Source organism: Chiloscyllium plagiosum, chromosome 4, assembly GCF_004010195.1.
Source record: "Chiloscyllium plagiosum isolate BGI_BamShark_2017 chromosome 4, ASM401019v2, whole genome shotgun sequence".
Taxonomy (NCBI): domain Eukaryota; kingdom Metazoa; phylum Chordata; class Chondrichthyes; order Orectolobiformes; family Hemiscylliidae; genus Chiloscyllium; species Chiloscyllium plagiosum.
This window is the reverse complement of record NC_057713.1, coordinates 2,457,323-2,474,074: the sequence shown is the minus strand read 5'-3', so window position 1 is coordinate 2,474,074 and position 16,752 is coordinate 2,457,323. Positions and strand designations below refer to the sequence as shown.

The 16,752-nt window shown below is 41.4% G+C and overlaps 1 protein-coding gene across 7 annotated transcripts in view; it reads right to left on the bottom strand.

The window, feature by feature from the left end:
• Positions 1–16,752, bottom strand: part of rmc1 (regulator of MON1-CCZ1) — a 51,779-nt gene that overhangs the window by 22,179 nt on the left and 12,848 nt on the right. For all 7 annotated transcript variants that reach the window (XM_043687592.1, XM_043687594.1, XM_043687596.1 and 4 more), the window contains exons 2-10: positions 12,180–12,264; positions 12,026–12,082; positions 11,839–11,925; positions 9,549–9,689; positions 5,121–5,218; positions 4,055–4,144; positions 3,862–3,967; positions 2,832–2,943; positions 2,058–2,102 (exon numbers count right to left, since the gene is read on the bottom strand). In XM_043687592.1, the coding sequence (XP_043543527.1) occupies positions 2,058–2,102; positions 2,832–2,943; positions 3,862–3,967; positions 4,055–4,144; positions 5,121–5,218; positions 9,549–9,689; positions 11,839–11,925; positions 12,026–12,082; positions 12,180–12,263 (820 nt within the window). In that variant the 5' untranslated portion in view covers position 12,264. The remainder of the gene's footprint in view (positions 1–2,057; positions 2,103–2,831; positions 2,944–3,861; positions 3,968–4,054; positions 4,145–5,120; positions 5,219–9,548; positions 9,690–11,838; positions 11,926–12,025; positions 12,083–12,179; positions 12,265–16,752) is intronic.

The window sequence follows — 16,752 nt, the reverse complement described above, 5'->3', positions numbered from 1 at the left end:
CTACCATACCAGGCAACATCCTGGTAAACCTCCTCTGCACCCGTTCCAGTGCCTCCACATCCTTCCTATAGTATGGCGACCAAAACTGCACACAATACTCCAGATGCGGCCGCGCCAGAGTCTTATAAAACTGCAACATGACCTCAGGACTCCGGAACTCAATTCCTCTACCAATAAAAGCCAGTACACCATATTCCTTCTTCACCGCACTATTTACCTGGTGGAAACTTTCAAAGATCTGTGTTCATGGACACTAAGATCCTTCTGCTCATCCACACTACCAAGTATCCGACCATTAGCCCGGTACCCCATCTTTTTGTTACTTTTACCAAAGTGAAATATACATTGCACTTTTCATAGTCACTGTGCACTTTATAACCAATGAAATCCTATCACTTGCTGTGATGTAGGGAGCACACCAGCCAATTTGTACACAGCAAGCTCCCACAAAGAGCAACATGTCAGTGACTAGATATTCTGTAATGATGCTGACTGAAGGATCAACACTGACCAGGAAACAAGGAACAACTCTCCTGCTCTTTGTCCAAATAGTGCCCTTGGTCTTTTATGTCCCTCCGAGGGGGCAGGCAGCCTCAGTTTCACAGTTCACCCAAGAGTTCGCAAAGGTTCCTCTCCTTGTGTTTGACCACATGTCCATTAAAACTGACTTTAATAGTAACCATCTCTAGCTCTATATTATTCCACATGAATGCCACTTCATTTTCCACCCTTTATGTTTTGGATTCACCCATGAACATAATTATGTCCATGATATCCAGCCATTTTATTAAGTTAACAGGTTCAGGCAGTGACACACCCCAAGTTGCCTCTTGTGGTGCTGTTGGAGATCTGTTTCCTTGGAAACAAATGAGTAACTTACTAGGCCATTTCAGACAGAAGTTAAAATTTAACATTGCTGTGGCTCTGGGAATCACACTTAGTTTAGCAGAATTCCTTCCCTAATGAATCCACAACAATACAGCACTAACTTTCTAAAACCATTTTAAGAATGGAGTTTAAAATTCCCTGAGATGCTGTGGCAAGATTCGAACTCTGGTCCCCAGATTACTATCTAGACCTCTTGATTACTGGTCCAGATATATAGAGACTGTATTACTATCGAGGGACAGGAAGAGGAATGACTGGCCACAATGCAGCTTCTGGCCCCGGCCTCCAACCCCATTCTGTCCCAGGCCCTATAACCATTCCTGCTTCCTGAGATCAAGTCAAAAAGCGTGGCACTGGAAAAGCACAGCAGGTCAGGCAGCATCCGAGGAGCAGGTGAGTCGATGTTTCAGGCATAAGCTTCCTGAGACACACACTTAATGTCATGAATCACCCAGGTCTATGGTATAGTGATAATGTCAATGAACTACTAATCCAGAACTCAGGCTAAATATTCTGGAGATGTTGGTTTGAATCCCAAAAAAATTCAATAAAATCTAGAATTTAATGCTAGTCTACAGATGACCATGAAACCGCTGTCGATTGTCATTAAAAAAACCCATCAGGTTCACCAACGTCCTTTAGGGAGGGAAATCTTACCTCTGGCCTAAATGGGACTCCAGATCCACAACAGTGTGTCTGACTCTTAATTGCCCTCTAATTAATCAGGGATACCAACGAATGATGGCCTAGCCAGATGGAGTGAACAAATTTAAGCAACTCACATGGACAGTCCTCACTTTAAGAGCTGCCCTGATCTGCAGTTTGATTCCATCCTTCACGCCATCAGACCCTTTCATAAAACACTTCCTCTCAGCTTGCAGAGATTCTCACTCCCTGTCTAACCCTCTTAACTTGGCCAATCACACCTGTTCTCCACTTCCCTTGTGGCTTTTCTTTCCCCACCCTCCCAGCTCTGAGAAGATGTTGTGTCTAACTTTATTGTTCTTCTGATGAATTGATATGAAAATATTAACCGTTACCCTTTCCACAGATGCTGCCCGACTCTCAAGTAAATTGTCCCACTGATGGAACTTGGCTCATTTTAATGCTTAGTCAGAAATTCACATGGCAATTTTAGATGTTAGCTTACGATTCACTCTGAAGGATACAAAGTTCACATGGGACAGGGCTTTGTGTTGTTACAGCTGATGGACCTGGACAAAGAATTAAGACATTAATACAATATTACATGACTACAACAAAGACAGAAAGAGATGTAGTTTCTATGTCCGGATTTAACTGCACAGGAGTGTTATCAAACAGAATTCGATATTGAGCAATATATTAGGAAAGAAGAACAAAAGCTGGATCAAAACAGGTAGTTTTTAAAACAGCAGCTTAAAAGGAGGAGAGAGAAGTAGAGAGTTAGGGAGGAAATTCCTGAGCTTAGGGCATGGCTGCCAATGGCAGGGGAGAGGTAGTGAAAGATGCAAAGAAGCGAAACTGGAGGAGGCTTCAGACAGAGAAAGGAAACTGCAGCCTCTGTTACCTCGCCAAAGTGACCACGTTATATGAGTGTGTGTGGGCAGTACATGTTGGTGAGCTACTTTCAGAAGGTCCCACAGCTGACTCAAAGCTTGCATTTCCTGTATAAGGAACATGCGTACACAATGTAACACAAGTCATTGGAGAGAGAAGCAGGAATCCTGCTAACCTTCCCCTCAGGACTGGGAAGTGCACAGAGGATAGTTTTAACATTCCCATTGCTTCTCTCGATCCTCATTAAATCAGGAAATCTCATGGGATGGTTTTCAACAGGAAATGGAAAAATTTATTTTCAATACTACATCTACTTTAATTGACAATCAAAACTAAGCTCAATGTCAAAGCACCAAAGTATGTGAACAATCACCTGTACTCAAGGTTATTCTGAACATACGCACCTGCCCGAGGAATCTTGCATGGGTGAATAGATAAAGCTGGAAGCACTTGATGATGAATGGTGACAACTCCATCAAACTCTGCTCGCTGTTTTATATCAAAGATCATTGATGTCTGAAGAAATTCAAAGAAATCACAGGGTCAAACGGTGTGCAGACAATTTTTCTCACTTCCTCCTACAGTGAATCCCACCAAGAGAACAACTGATTCCCAAAACACATACAGCCACATCACTTCCAAAGATAAAAACATCCATGCCATCCTGATTGGGAAACATAATTGCCATTAGAAAGCGACAGAGAGAGGATGGGGTGAGAGACTATGGGAGTCAGATCACATACAAGATAGAGAGAATGTGATGCTGAGTTGTGCAGAGCCTGCTTCCTCTTATGGTAGAATCGAGAACTAGGGGCCCCTCTTTAAACATCAGGTCCGTCCATTTAAAGCAGAGAGTTGGTGGGGTTTTTTTCTCTCTGGGGGGTTGTGAATCTTTGCAAGTTTTTTTCCTGAAAGATGGTGGAAGCATAATCCTTGAACATTTTTAAGGCAGAGGTTGATCGTTTCTTGTCAAGCAAGGAGTTGAAAGATTTTCAGGAGTAGACAGAAATGTGGATTTGAGGTTACAATTAGATCAGCCATGATCTTATTGAATAGAGGAACAGGCTCAAGAACTGAACAGCCTACTGAACAACTCCATGTGTTTGTGGGGACAGAGATCATTTGAAATGGTTACCGATCCACTAAGATTAGCAATGAACAGCGAGTAAGGAGACACTAAAACAGTAGTTGCTGGAAAAGCTCATCAGGTCTGACAGTACATGCGAAGAGAAATCAGAGTTAGCGTTTCGGGTCCAGTGACCCTTCCTCAGAACTGTTCTGAGGAAGAGTCACCAGACTCGAAATGTTAAATCTGATTTCACTTCATAGTTGCTGCCAGACTTCATAGTTGCTTTTCCAGCAACTTCTGATTTACAGCATCCACAGTTCTTTAGATTTTTATTATGAGGCAAAGAGACTAGTTAAATTCCTTACCTGAGAACTTTGGTGATGCACCACAACCAAGTTATCAACAACATTCAAGGCAAATTTGCCTGTGGTATTTAATTTTAATATGTGCATTTTCTTACATTGACCTTCCCTGCAATTAAAATGCAGTAAATATTTAGGAAACTCATCTTAAAAAGTATAACACAGACTCAGTGGGATCTGAATGAGCAAGTCTTACCTGGGTAAATAATACAAGATCACTTCTGCCCCTGGGTTATTTGGAGTCCTTGGTTGGTGCTTCAGATAAAGCACGTAAAGTTGTCCATATCTTGGTAAAAATAAAGATTTAAAAATTACTACTGCAGTCGAAAGATTATTCCTACCATTAGGAGATACAGTAAAATTTCTGTATCAACATGACAAGAATGGTTGGTGCCAACCAACTAAAGACAACAGTTGGTAGGATCTCTGAACACACTCAATCATGATTTGTCCAATCACTGCAGCACGCTAAAATGTCCAGAGAAAATCAAAAGCTTCCTCATAAGTGGAGACTAAAGCAAGCTGCTCTTTTAAATTATATTTCGACCTCTTTCCCTACCAATAATGCACAAAAGGGACCCTGTTTCAGTCAGAAATAATCTGCTGCTCCACAGGATCTCCAGAAAGTTTCACAAATCTCTTACTTAACTAGGTTTCACATTTTTATAAACTGAATTGTTACCAGTTAACCATCCTCTTCCTAAATAGTCCACAATTTAAAGCAGTGGGTCAGTCACTAGAGCTCAGCAATCTTGATACAAACAGGGCTTCCTTCTCTCATTCCCTTTTTAGTCACTTGGCAAGTCTTTGGGAGCCAGTCTGTATCAGGCCTGCTCAAAATTTTTGAAAACCACTTCAATTTTTTATACAGTTAACAATAGCAATCCAAATCGTTTTTACATAACTTGGGTATGCTTCAATTTAAAAACCCCGAAATGCCCCCAAATTGTCAAAGAGACCAGGTGTGGCAGTCTGAGTGCAGGAAGATCACTTACTAGAGAACTCTGGTTGGATTTGACAGACATCCTGGGGAATCAGGGTAACATTAAATTAATAGCAGAAGGAATTGGTTAGTTTTATCATCTCTCTGGAGTGTGGAATAACTAAATAGTCAGGACCAAGCAGATCTAAAAGTCCTTTTAAATTAATTCCATGGAGTAGCACCATCTGAGCCTGGTAGCACTGTTAGAAATGCTCTTCTGAAGCATGAAAAATAAACACAGAATTAGACATTATCACTTAGAGAGAAGCTTCTTACTTACATAGTGGCCATTATAATATCAGAAAGGCTGAGGTTTGTAGATTTGGGAGAGGCTGGTAATTCAATTTCAAATTTTGGCATTTTGGACATTGTTCCACTCTGGAAAGGTAAAATCAAATTGTCTTAAAACTAAAAACACATCCACAACTTCTCATTGAGATATATGGATTGGTTTCTAAACAGGTAAACCAATGTACCACAACAATTTGCTGAACTACATTAACTCCTGGTCAAACTTTAAAATTCTCATCTTAGTTATCAAATCCCTTCAAGGTCTCACACCCCCTTCTTACCACTATAACTTCTTCCATCCTCACAGTGCTGAGATATCTACACTCCTCTACTTATGGCCTCTTACAAATCCCAAATCATAATCACTCCACACTTGTGGTTATGCTGTCAGTTGCCTAGGCCCCAAGCTCTGGTAATTCCTCCAATTTACCTCACTTTCCTCCTTTAGAAATTTCCTAAAACTCTACGACCGAGCTTTGGCCATCCAGCCATTGTCACCTTTGTGGTTAAGATCCCAATTGAGTTACTCTTGGTTACATAAAACCCCAGAATAAAATCTGGCTTGCTCGATAATTTAAAGTTTTAGTGAAATACCACCTCATAAGTAAGCATTTTGCAGATTTGGCTTTATTCCACAAAAGAAACAACATGAGAAATCTAACTATGACTTGTGTGCAGGAAGTTATGTCTGATAAATCTTTGGGTTTTTCCATAGAGGTAACCAAGAGGATAGGGGAGTGGATGTTGTCTATATGGACTTTAGTAAGGCCTTTGACAAGATCCCACACGGCAGGTTGGTTATGAAGATTAGATCGCATGGCATCCAGGGAGATCTAGCTAATTGGATTAAAAATTAACTCAATGGTAGGAAGCAGAGGGTGATGGTTGAAGGTTGTTTCTCAGACTGGAAACATGTGATTAATACTGTGCCACAGGGGTGGTGCTGGGATCTTTGTTATTTGTTATTTACACAAATGATCTGGATGTGAATGTACAAGGCATGATTAATAAGTTTGTGGATGATACAAAATTATAAGGTATTGTTGATAGTGAGGAAGTTTATCAAAAAAAAAACAGAAGGATCTTGATCAAATGGGGAAGTGGGCAGAGAATTAGCAAATGTAATTCAATACAGGTAAGTGTGAGGTGTTGCACTTAGGAAAGTCAAACCAAGGTAGGACTTATACAGCAAATGGTAAGTTCCTGGGAAGTATTGTCGAACAGAGACACCTAGCAGTACAAATACATAGTTTGTTGAAAGCTGCATCACAGGAAGACAGGGCAGTGAAGGCGGCATTTAGCATGCTGGCCTTCGTCGGTCGAGGCATTGAGTATAGGAGTTAGGACAATATGTTATTAGTTGTCCAAGTCATTTGTGAGGCTACACTTGAGTATTGTGTACAGATTTGGTCCCCCTGTTATAGGAAAGGCTGGAAAGAGTGCAAAGATGATTTACGAGGATGAGGTCAGGACTAATAGGCCTGAGTTATAGGGAGAGGTCAGCCAGGATAGGACTTTATTCCTTGGAATGTAGGAGAATGAGGGGTGACCTTATTGAGGTGTATAAAATCATGAGGGGCACAGATAGGATGAATGCACACAGTCTTTTTCCCAGGGGTGAGGAATTGAAAACTAAAGGACCTCGGTTTAAGGTGAGAGGAGAAAATTTAAGAAGGACCTGAGGGGCAACTTCTTCCCACAGAGAGTGGTGCATATATGGAATGGGCTGCCAGAGAATGGATGGGCATTTTAGTCAGCTTGCACCAGTTTGTGCCAAAGGGCTTGTCTCTGTGTTGTAGGACTCAATGACTCTACACTACTGAATGCTTTCATAATATTAAGATTTCTTTCATCTTGCCATTCCGCCTTCTCTTTGAGACAAAACTGCTACAGTCTGTGAATGTTTTCTGATAGGTACAACTGTCACAAATCCCCCCCCACCCCACCAACCCAGAGGTTCTGTTATTACTATATTTATTTTTCCACATTATCTAGGGCTTCTATGTACTTTATTTTTACAATTTGGATCAAAGTGTTACAACACAGGGTAAACCCTCCTGCTTAATTTAAACCAGCAACATAGAAAAGAGTTATCCCATGCAGTAGTCTGTGAAAATTTGAGTTGCCAAGAGCTAGTTAAAGTAGAAGTTAACAACTTTATTTCTTAAAGTATAACACCACCAGGGTCCCAGGTTCGATTCCAGCCTCGGGCAACTGTCTGTATGGAGTTTGCACATTCTCCCCACGTCTGCGTGGGTTTCCTCCTGATGCTCCGTTTTCCTCCCACAGTCCGAAGATGTGCAGATTAGGTGAACTGGCCATGCTAAATTGCACAGTGTTAGGTAGATTAGTCAGGGGTAAATAAAGGGGGTGGGTTTCTCTTTGGAGGGTCGGCGTGGACTTGTTGGGCCAAAGGGCCTGTTTCCACACTGTAGGTATCTAAACATCTAAACAATACTACTCTGATAAAAACCCCCGATTAAGGTTTACCAAAAATTCAAGTTTTTAAAACCAGCCAGACGTCAAATCTTCTCTTCCTCCCTCTTTTCTTCTCCTTCTTAGGAATTTCTGTTTCACAGGTCATAGATTGATTAAGAGAGCTATTCCTCAGGCAGTCTCTACATGCTGGTGGCTTGGCAGTTCTCCTCCCAACTGTTCAGGTTTCCCTCCAAAGCATCGGCTTTTAAGATTGTCAATATATTCAATTCAAACTGGTTTGGAGTTTGGGGTATAACTTAAACTGATTGGCCTAATTCAAATCTGTTTGTCGTTTCCAGGCAACCAGCTAATCGACTGTGGTTCGTCCAAATATTACATTATATATCTTTTTCAGTGCAGTGTCAAGTAGTTTTTGCTAGCTTTTAACTCTCTTAAAATGTTTTAAAGTTGCCATCGATGCTAGTGACATAGCAGTTGGAGCTGTACTCCTACAGGACACTCACATCTTCATAACACATCCCCCCACTTAAGAAAAAAATGAACCATCATAATGAAAAGATGGCTTCAATTTTTTTTCCTCCATTCTTTTAACATATTACCCTAACATACAGATAACTTTAATCTAACTTTACCTTAACATATATAACTGTATATATGTATATAACATTAAATAAAGACAAATCTCATCTAAACTTTTGATCTATAGTTATTATTACTTATGACCTGCAACATGTACAATTTTTAAATTAAAACTCTATTTCATTGGAGTCTTATGTCACAGTCTCATATTCTTATCTTTAAAGCATTCTAAGAATGTAGGAAATTGTGATCGGTATACACAACTGTCACTGACACATTATTCGGGACATACACATCAAAATGTTGTAAGGCCAGTACCAAACTCAATAGTTCCTTTCTGATTGTGGAGTATTTCCTCTGGTGGATGTTGGTCGTCTTCAAAAAGTAACCAACTGGCAGTTCAATCCCATCCTCACCTTCCTGTAGGAGTACAGCTCCAACTCCTATGTCACTAGCATCGATGGCAACTTTAAAACATTTTGAAAGGTTTGGTGTAGCTAAAACTTGGTTTGGTGGTTAATATTGATTTCAAATGGTTGAATGCCTCCTGGCATGGTTCTGTCCACCGAAACGTTGTGTTTTTCTCCAGCAAATTGGTTAACGGTGCCACTACACTGCTGAAGTTTGGAACAACTTTCCAATAGAATCCACTGAGTCCTAAGAATCGATGCACCTCTTTCTTCGAGATTGGTCGTGGAAATTCCTCAACGGCCTTCGTCTTTGTGTTCCGTGGGGTCAACCTTCCATGACCAATGTCCCAAGAACGTCACCTCTGCTTTCACAAATTCCGTTTTATTTAAGTTTATCACGAGCTTTGCTTCCCATAGTCATTCAAAGAGCTCTGCCAACTGTACCATGTGATCTTTCCAGGACATAGTAAAGATCATTACATCGTCCAAATAGACTGCACAGCTTGCTAACCCAGCCACAACTCTGTTCATGAGTCTTTGGAATGTGGTGGCTGTGGTCTTCATTCCAAAAGCTATCACTTTAAACTGATATAGCTCATTTGGGGTTACAAATGCAGAAATTTCTTTCGTCAACTCTGATAAAGGTACCTGCCAGTAACTAGGTATTAATGGCGTTGACGTTGCAATAATCCATGCAGAATCGTTGAGTCCTGTCCAGTTTGGGAACTAAGACGATCGGCGAACTCTACTCGCTCTGGCTTGGTTCAATGATGATCTTGTCGAGCATTGCCTCCACCTCCATCTGCACCTGTCTGGCTTTGAAAGGATTAAGCCGATAGGGGTGTTGTTTTATCAGAGCAGTATACCTTGCATCAACTTCATATACAATAGCATTAGTCCTCCCCATCTGATACAGTACACTCACATATTCATAACAAAAGAAATATGCACGGCTTGCAGGTGGTGACAAAGAAAGAAGTCGAACTTACCCTGAAATAAAATGGTTGAAGAACATTCCCATGTACTGTGGTAGACAGGAGGAGAACAGCAGTTTCTGGTGAGTACATACACCAGTTAACATTAATGCTCTGATTTTTCAGCAGCTTTAAACTACGTTTGTCAGGTAATACCTATAGAATAATAAAAACAACAGCAGCTCAGGCCATATTCCAGAAGGTGTAACAGTGAATTTCAGCATTTTATATTCAGTTTGCTGATCTTGGACTAGAGATTTAGATCAAAATGCAATTTCCTCGTTACCGTCCCTGATTTGCGAACAGGTCCCATTCTCGAGTCGGTTCGCAAATCAATTTGTACATGAGTCAGAACCTAAGACAGGACAACATAAAGGAGATATTCATAAGCTCAGGAAATGATTGCATGTCAGTCTTTATGAGCATTCCTAACTGGGACCTTTGTAAATCAGGACCCCATATATTAGTGATGGCAGAAGGAGCTTTACGCTCTTTTCACTCACAACACTCGGCCTGTGAGGACTAGCCTAACAGAAATAAAAGACTTAATGATACAAGGAGAAGAAAGTGTTAAAGATTCAGAGGGTGTTCCTGTTCTCACTAGAGAAGTAGAAGGATTTACTCCTTTGTAATTAAAAGAGGAATCTTTCCACATAATTAATGCAGAATTAAAGCCTTTGTAAATTACTTATATCTTTGGATATATTCAAACAACCAAGAGAAAATTGGTCACCAATGTTACAAAGCAGTTAGACCTGACTCTGAACTGCATTCAGAAGCTAGTTAGTAGATGAATGAGGCCACATGGGGTCATAGGGGCAGCAATAGGCCATTTTCACCCTTCGGGCCTATCTACCATTCAATACACAACTGTTGTTGGTAGAGGTCATCCTCACTTGATCTCCAAAACCATTTACAACCCACTCATTTACCATGGACTATTTTTCAAATTCAAATTTGCTTTCTGCACAAATGCTCTTAATATTTAATACTTGACATCTAATCTTTCAACTCCTCATCCCTCAATATCCATGTTAACTTGGTCTCTGCTTCTCCACACAGGCTGCCACACAGGGTACATGGAAGCTCAGTGGTTAGCACTGCTGCCAGGGATCTGGGTTCAAATTCCAGCTCGTGTGGAGTTTGTGTGGGTTACCTCTTGGTGCTCCAGTTTCCTCCCACTGTTCAAAGGTGGATTAACCATAGGAAATGCAGGGTTACAGGGATAGGATACATGGGGGGAGAGTCTGGACGGGATGCTCTTCAGCGTGTGGATTTGTTGGGCCGAAATGCCTGTTTCTATAGTGTAGGGATTAGATTAGATTACCGACAGTGTGGAAACAGGCCCTTCGGCCCAACAAGTCCACACTGACCCTCTGAAGAGTAACCCGCCCAGACCCATTTCCTTCTGACTAACACACCTCACACCATGGGCAATTTAGCATGGCCAATTCACCCGACCTGCAGATCTTTGGACTGTGGGAGGAAACCAGAGCACCCGGAGAAATCTCACGTAGACACAGGGAGAATGTGCAAACTCCACACCAACAGTCACCTGAGGCTAGGATCAAACCAGGGACCCTGATGCTGTGAGGCAGCAGCGCTAACCACTGAGTTACCGTGCCTCCCATGATTCTATGAAGAACTGCAGGGCATTTCCAGCATCTTGTGGATTTATTTCAGACTTTCAGCACTTGCAGTATTGTGCTCTTAGACTTGCAATGTTCTTTATCTTTATATTTTTTTGGGACATGGGTTTCACCAGTAAGGTCAGCATTTACTGCACATCCTTAATGGCCATTAAGTGCTTACTTAACCCATTTCAGAGGGCAGTTAATTCAATATCAAGACTATAGGAAACAGGAACAGAACTAGACCGTGCAACCCCTCCAGCCTGCTCTGCCATTCAATGTGATTATGGCTGATGCAACACCCCACACATCAACTTGTCTGTATTTTCCCTGTAATCCTTGATTCCCTGACTGATCAAGAATCTAGACCAGCCTTAAATATACACAAGGAATCTGTCCCCACAGCTCTCTATGGCAAGGGGTTCCAAAGACTCTCAACATTCTGGGAGAAGAAACTGCTCCTCGAATCAGTCTTAAATTGATTCTGAGATTATGCCTTCTGGTCCTAGACTCTATGACGAGAAACATCCTCTCAGCATTTACCCCAGTCAAACCCCTTAAAGAATTCTTCATGTTTCAATAAGATCGCCTCTCATTCTTCTAACCCCCACTGAGTTGAGTCCCAAACGGTTTAGTCTTTACTCTGGGTATAGATTCATATGTACAGTACTTACCTGATAAAATTCAATGCCCTGGTCAGTAATAAATACTATTTCATTAGCAGTGATCCAACAGAAACTCAGGATGTTGGCATTTTTAGTCTACAGAGGAAACAAATTAAAAAAGATACTGTTTACATCAGCAGACAATTATACTTTAGATTCAAAGTACACAAAATTTAATTCCAATTCCAATCATTACCTTGCATTCTTGAGAGTATTCTGTTTGGGGTAGGTCAGGAATGAAGTTAATGAAATCCTGAAAAAGAACTTGACAATGTTATCATACACTGACACAAGTCTACTTCCTTTCAGTCTTTAGCCGTGACATGAAAAAAGTTAAAATCTTTCCTTACCACAGCCTTTAGTGTCCTCTGCACAGCTAGAATCTTGTTCCCAAGTGAAAATTTGATGCATTTCACTTCTCCTTTATCTTCCATTCTTTGAGAGGAATAATAAAGATACTTTTAGAGCAAAGTGAACAAGACTAGAATACAAAATTTGTCAGCAGGAAAGCAAAAAAGACAAAAATAGCTTTTTCAACAAAAACACGCAAGTAGTTTAAAATCCAGTGCATCTTTTTTTTAAGAAAAGGGCTTAATGGGTCAGTGAGCTAAGGTTCATCTTCATGCAGAAATATAGAAAATAGGGCCATGGTCGGCCATTCGGCCCTTCCAGCCTGCTCCATCATTCAACATAATTACAGCTGATCATTCAACTCAGTCCTCTTTCCCACTTTGTCCCCATATCCTTTGATCTGTTTAGCTGTAAGAATCTATGCAACTCCTTCTTTTGAAAAGATCCATTGCTTTGGCTTCAATCACTTTCTGTAGCAGTGAATTCCACAGGCTCACCACTCTCTGGGTGAAGACACATCTCCTTAACTCAGTCCAAAATGACCCACCCATTAACCTTAAACTGTGACGCCAGGCTCTGAACTCCATGGTCATTAGGAACATTATTGCTGAGCTTACTCTGTCTAGAATTGTATGTGTCTTTATGTGATCTCCCCTTATTCTTCTAAACTCCTGTGAATATTGTCTCAACCAACCCAATCCCTCCTCATACATCAGTGCTGTCACCAGGAATCAGTCTGGTAAATCTCTCCATAGCCAGGGCATCCTTTCTCAGATAAGGAGAGCAAACTGCACACAATTACTAAGATGTGGTCTCACCAAGGCACTGATCATTTCAGCAAGACATCCCTGCTCCTGGACTCAGATCCTCTCATTCTGAAGGCCAACATACCATGTGCCTTCCTCACCACCTGCTGCAGCTGCGTGCTTCCTTTCAGCGACTGCTGTGCGAGGACCCCCAGGTCTTGCAGTACCTTCCCCTTCTCCAATCTATCACCATTCCTGTTTTTACTAAAGTGGATAATCTCACATTTATCCACCTTACACTGTAGCTTGCCTCTCACTCAGCTTGTCAAAATCACACTGAAGCATCTCTGCATCCTCCTCACAGTTCACTCTCCCATCCAGCTTTGTCATCTGCACATTTACATCAGTAATTTATATTGTGAATAGCGGGGGTTCAAGCACTGATATCTGCAGTACTCTACAAGTCACTGACTGCCACTTGGACAAAGACCTGCTTATTCCTATTCTGTTTCCAGTCTGCCAGCCATTTATTTATCTATGTCAATACACTACTCCCTAATCCCATGCACTTCAATTTTACAAGCTAATCGCATGTGGGACCTCATCAAAAGCCTTCTTAAAGTCCAAGTAAACTACATCCACTGGCTCCACCTTATCAACTTTACAAGTGACAGTCAAACAAATCCAATAGATTTGTCAATCACAATTCCCTTTTTGTGAATCCATGTTGACTGTGTCTGATCCTGTGACTATTTTCCAAGGGCTCAGCTATTAAGTTTTTAATAATGGACTCTAGCGTCTGGGTAATTCAAGATGGAGGACAGAAAAAATTTCAAATTCCAGGAGCAGCAATTACTGTTTTATATGCTGTTGCATTGTTTTGCCAACTGACTCAGCAGTGAATCTGCACAGTTACTGCCTTTGCTATTTGAATTCATGGATTACTGGACGTTAGAGTGTGTCCAGGAAAATTAACAAACAGTGAAATTTACAACTGATGTTAGAGGAACCTGTTTGGGAGAGGTCACATCACAGAAACAGATAAGTGAATAGTTTTAAGTATAGCCTTGCTGTAAATCTACAATAATGCATAGAGTGAGTTCTTTCTTGAGTATATGTTTTTATTGGGTTCTGTCTCTTGATTAAATCTTTTACATATAGGCGTTACATTACACTGGAGTAGTGTTTTTTAAAAGAGGAATAAGACGGTGCTATTTTCTGGGTCTGTAGATTGGAAGGAGCAAAATGGCCTTTAGTAGAGTGATATGCTCTCCTTGTCAGATGCGGGAGGTTTGGGAGAGTTTAAGGGTGACTGAGGATTATATCTGCAATAAATGTCATTGGTCGCGAATCCTGTCATATCGAATAGATTGGTTGGAGCGACAGTTAGAGGCAATGAGGAATTTACAAGAGAGTGTAGGAGGTGGCAGTTATAGGAAGGGAGAAAAGCCACAGATAGAGTCAGGTAGATGTGTTAACTCCAAGAAAGGTACAAGAGGTAGGCAAGTAGTACAAGAATCTTCTGTGGCTATTCCCATTTCAAACAAGTATTCTGTTTTGGAAAATGTAGGGAATGATGGACTCTCAGGGGAATGTAGCGTAAACAGCCAAGTTTCTGGAATCAAGACAGGCTATAATGTAATGAGGGGTACGTCGGGTTGTAAGCGTTCGATTATGTTAGGGGATTCCCAAGTCAGAGGCACAGACAGACATTGCTGCGGCCAACAGCAAAAAATCTGAATGGTGTGTTGCCTCCCTGGTGCCAGAAACAAGGATGTCTCACGAGAGGGTGCAGAATATTCTCAAAAGGGGAGAGGGACCAGCAAGAGGTCATTGTACACATTGGTACCAATGACAGAGGAAGGGAAAAGGAGGAGATTCTGAGGGAGATTATAGAAAGTTAGGCAGGAATTTAAAAAGGAGGTCCAGCAAGGGAGTAATTTCTGGATTACTCCCGGTGCTAGAGCAAGTGAGGGTAGGATTAGGAGACTGGAGCAGATGATTTGTGGCTGAGGAGCTGGTGTATGGGAGAAGGATTCACATTTTTGATTCATTGGAATCTCTTCTGGGGTAGAAATGACCTGTACAAGAAGGGTGGATTGCAACTGAATTGGAAGGGGTCTAATATACTGGCAGGGAGATTTGCTAGAGCTGATCAGGAGGATGTAAACGAGTAAGGCTTGGGGGAGGGGGCGGGGAATGACACAGGGCAATAGTGAGAAGAAAGAGATCAATCCGAGACTGGTAGAGTTCAGAAAAGAAGCGAGTCAAACAGCCAGGACAGGCAACGCAGAGAACAAGGTAGGACTGATAAATTAAACTGCCTTTATTTCAATGGAAGAGGTCTAACAAGGAAGGTAGATGGACTCGGCATAGTTAGGAACATGGGACTGGGATATCATAGCAATTACAGAAACGTGGCTCAGGGATGGGCAGGACTGGCAACTTAATGTTTCAGGATACAAATGCAATATAGGAAGGATAGAAAGAGAGGCAAGAGGGGAGGGTGAGTGGCCTTTTTGATAAGGGACAGTATTACAGCTGTACTGAGGGAGGATATTCCTGGAAATACATCCAGGGAAGTTATTTGGGTGGAACTGAGAAATAAGAAAGGGATCACCTTATTGGGATTGTATTATAGATCCCCAAATAGTTAGCGAGAAACAAATTTGTAAGGAGATTTCAGCTAAATATAATAATAATAATAGGTAGTTATGGTAGGTGATTTTAACTTTCCAAACATATACTTGGACTGCCACAGAATTAAGAGTTTAGGTGGAGAGGAAATTATTAAGAGTGTACAAGAAAATGTTGAATGTGTATGTGGATGTACCTAATAGAGAAAGTGCAAAACTTGACTTACTCTTGGGAAATAAGGCAGGGCAGGTGTCTGAGGTGTCAGTGAGGGAGCACTTTGGGGCCAGCGATCATAATTCTAAGAGTTTTAAAACAGTGATGGAAAAGGATAGACCAGATCTAACAGTTGAAGTTCTAAATTTGAGGAAGGCTAATTTTGACGGTACTAGGCAAGAACTTTCAAAAGCTGATTGGGGGCAGATGTTCGCAGGTAAAGGGACAGCTGGAAAATGGGAAGACCTCAGAAATGAGATAACGAGAGTGCAGAGATAATATATTCCTGTTAGGGTGAAAGGGAAGGCTGGCAGATATAGAGAATGCTGGATGACTAAAGAAATTGAGGGTTTGGTTAAGAAAAAGATGGAAGCATCTGTCAGGTATAGACAGGATAGATCGAGTGAATCCTTAGAAGAGTATAAAGGCAGGAGGAGTATACTTGAGAGAGAAATCAGGAGGGCAAAAAGGGGACATGAGATAGCTTTGGCAAATAGGGTTAAGGATAATCCAAAGGGTTTTTAGAAATACATTAAGTCAAAAGGGTAACTAGGGAGAGAATAAGGCCCCTCAAAGATCAGCAAGGTGGCTTTTGTGTGGAGCTGCAGGAGATGGAGGAGATACTAAATGAGTATTTTGCATCAATGGAAGATATAGACTGTAGGGAAATAGATGGTGACATCTTGAAAAATGTCCATATTACAGAGGAAGAAGTGCTGGATGTCTTGTAAAGCGTAAAAGTGGATACATCCCCAGGACCTGATCAGGTGTACACCAGAACTCTGTGGGAGGCTAGGGAAGTGATTGCTGGGTCCCTTGCTGAGATATTTGTATCATTGATAGTCACAGGTAAGGTGCCAGAAGACTGGAGGGTTGGCTTATGTAGTACCATTATTTAAGAAAGGTGGTGAGGACAAGCCAGGGAACTATAGACCAGTGAGCCTGACGTCGGTAGTGGGCAAGTTGTTGGAGGGAA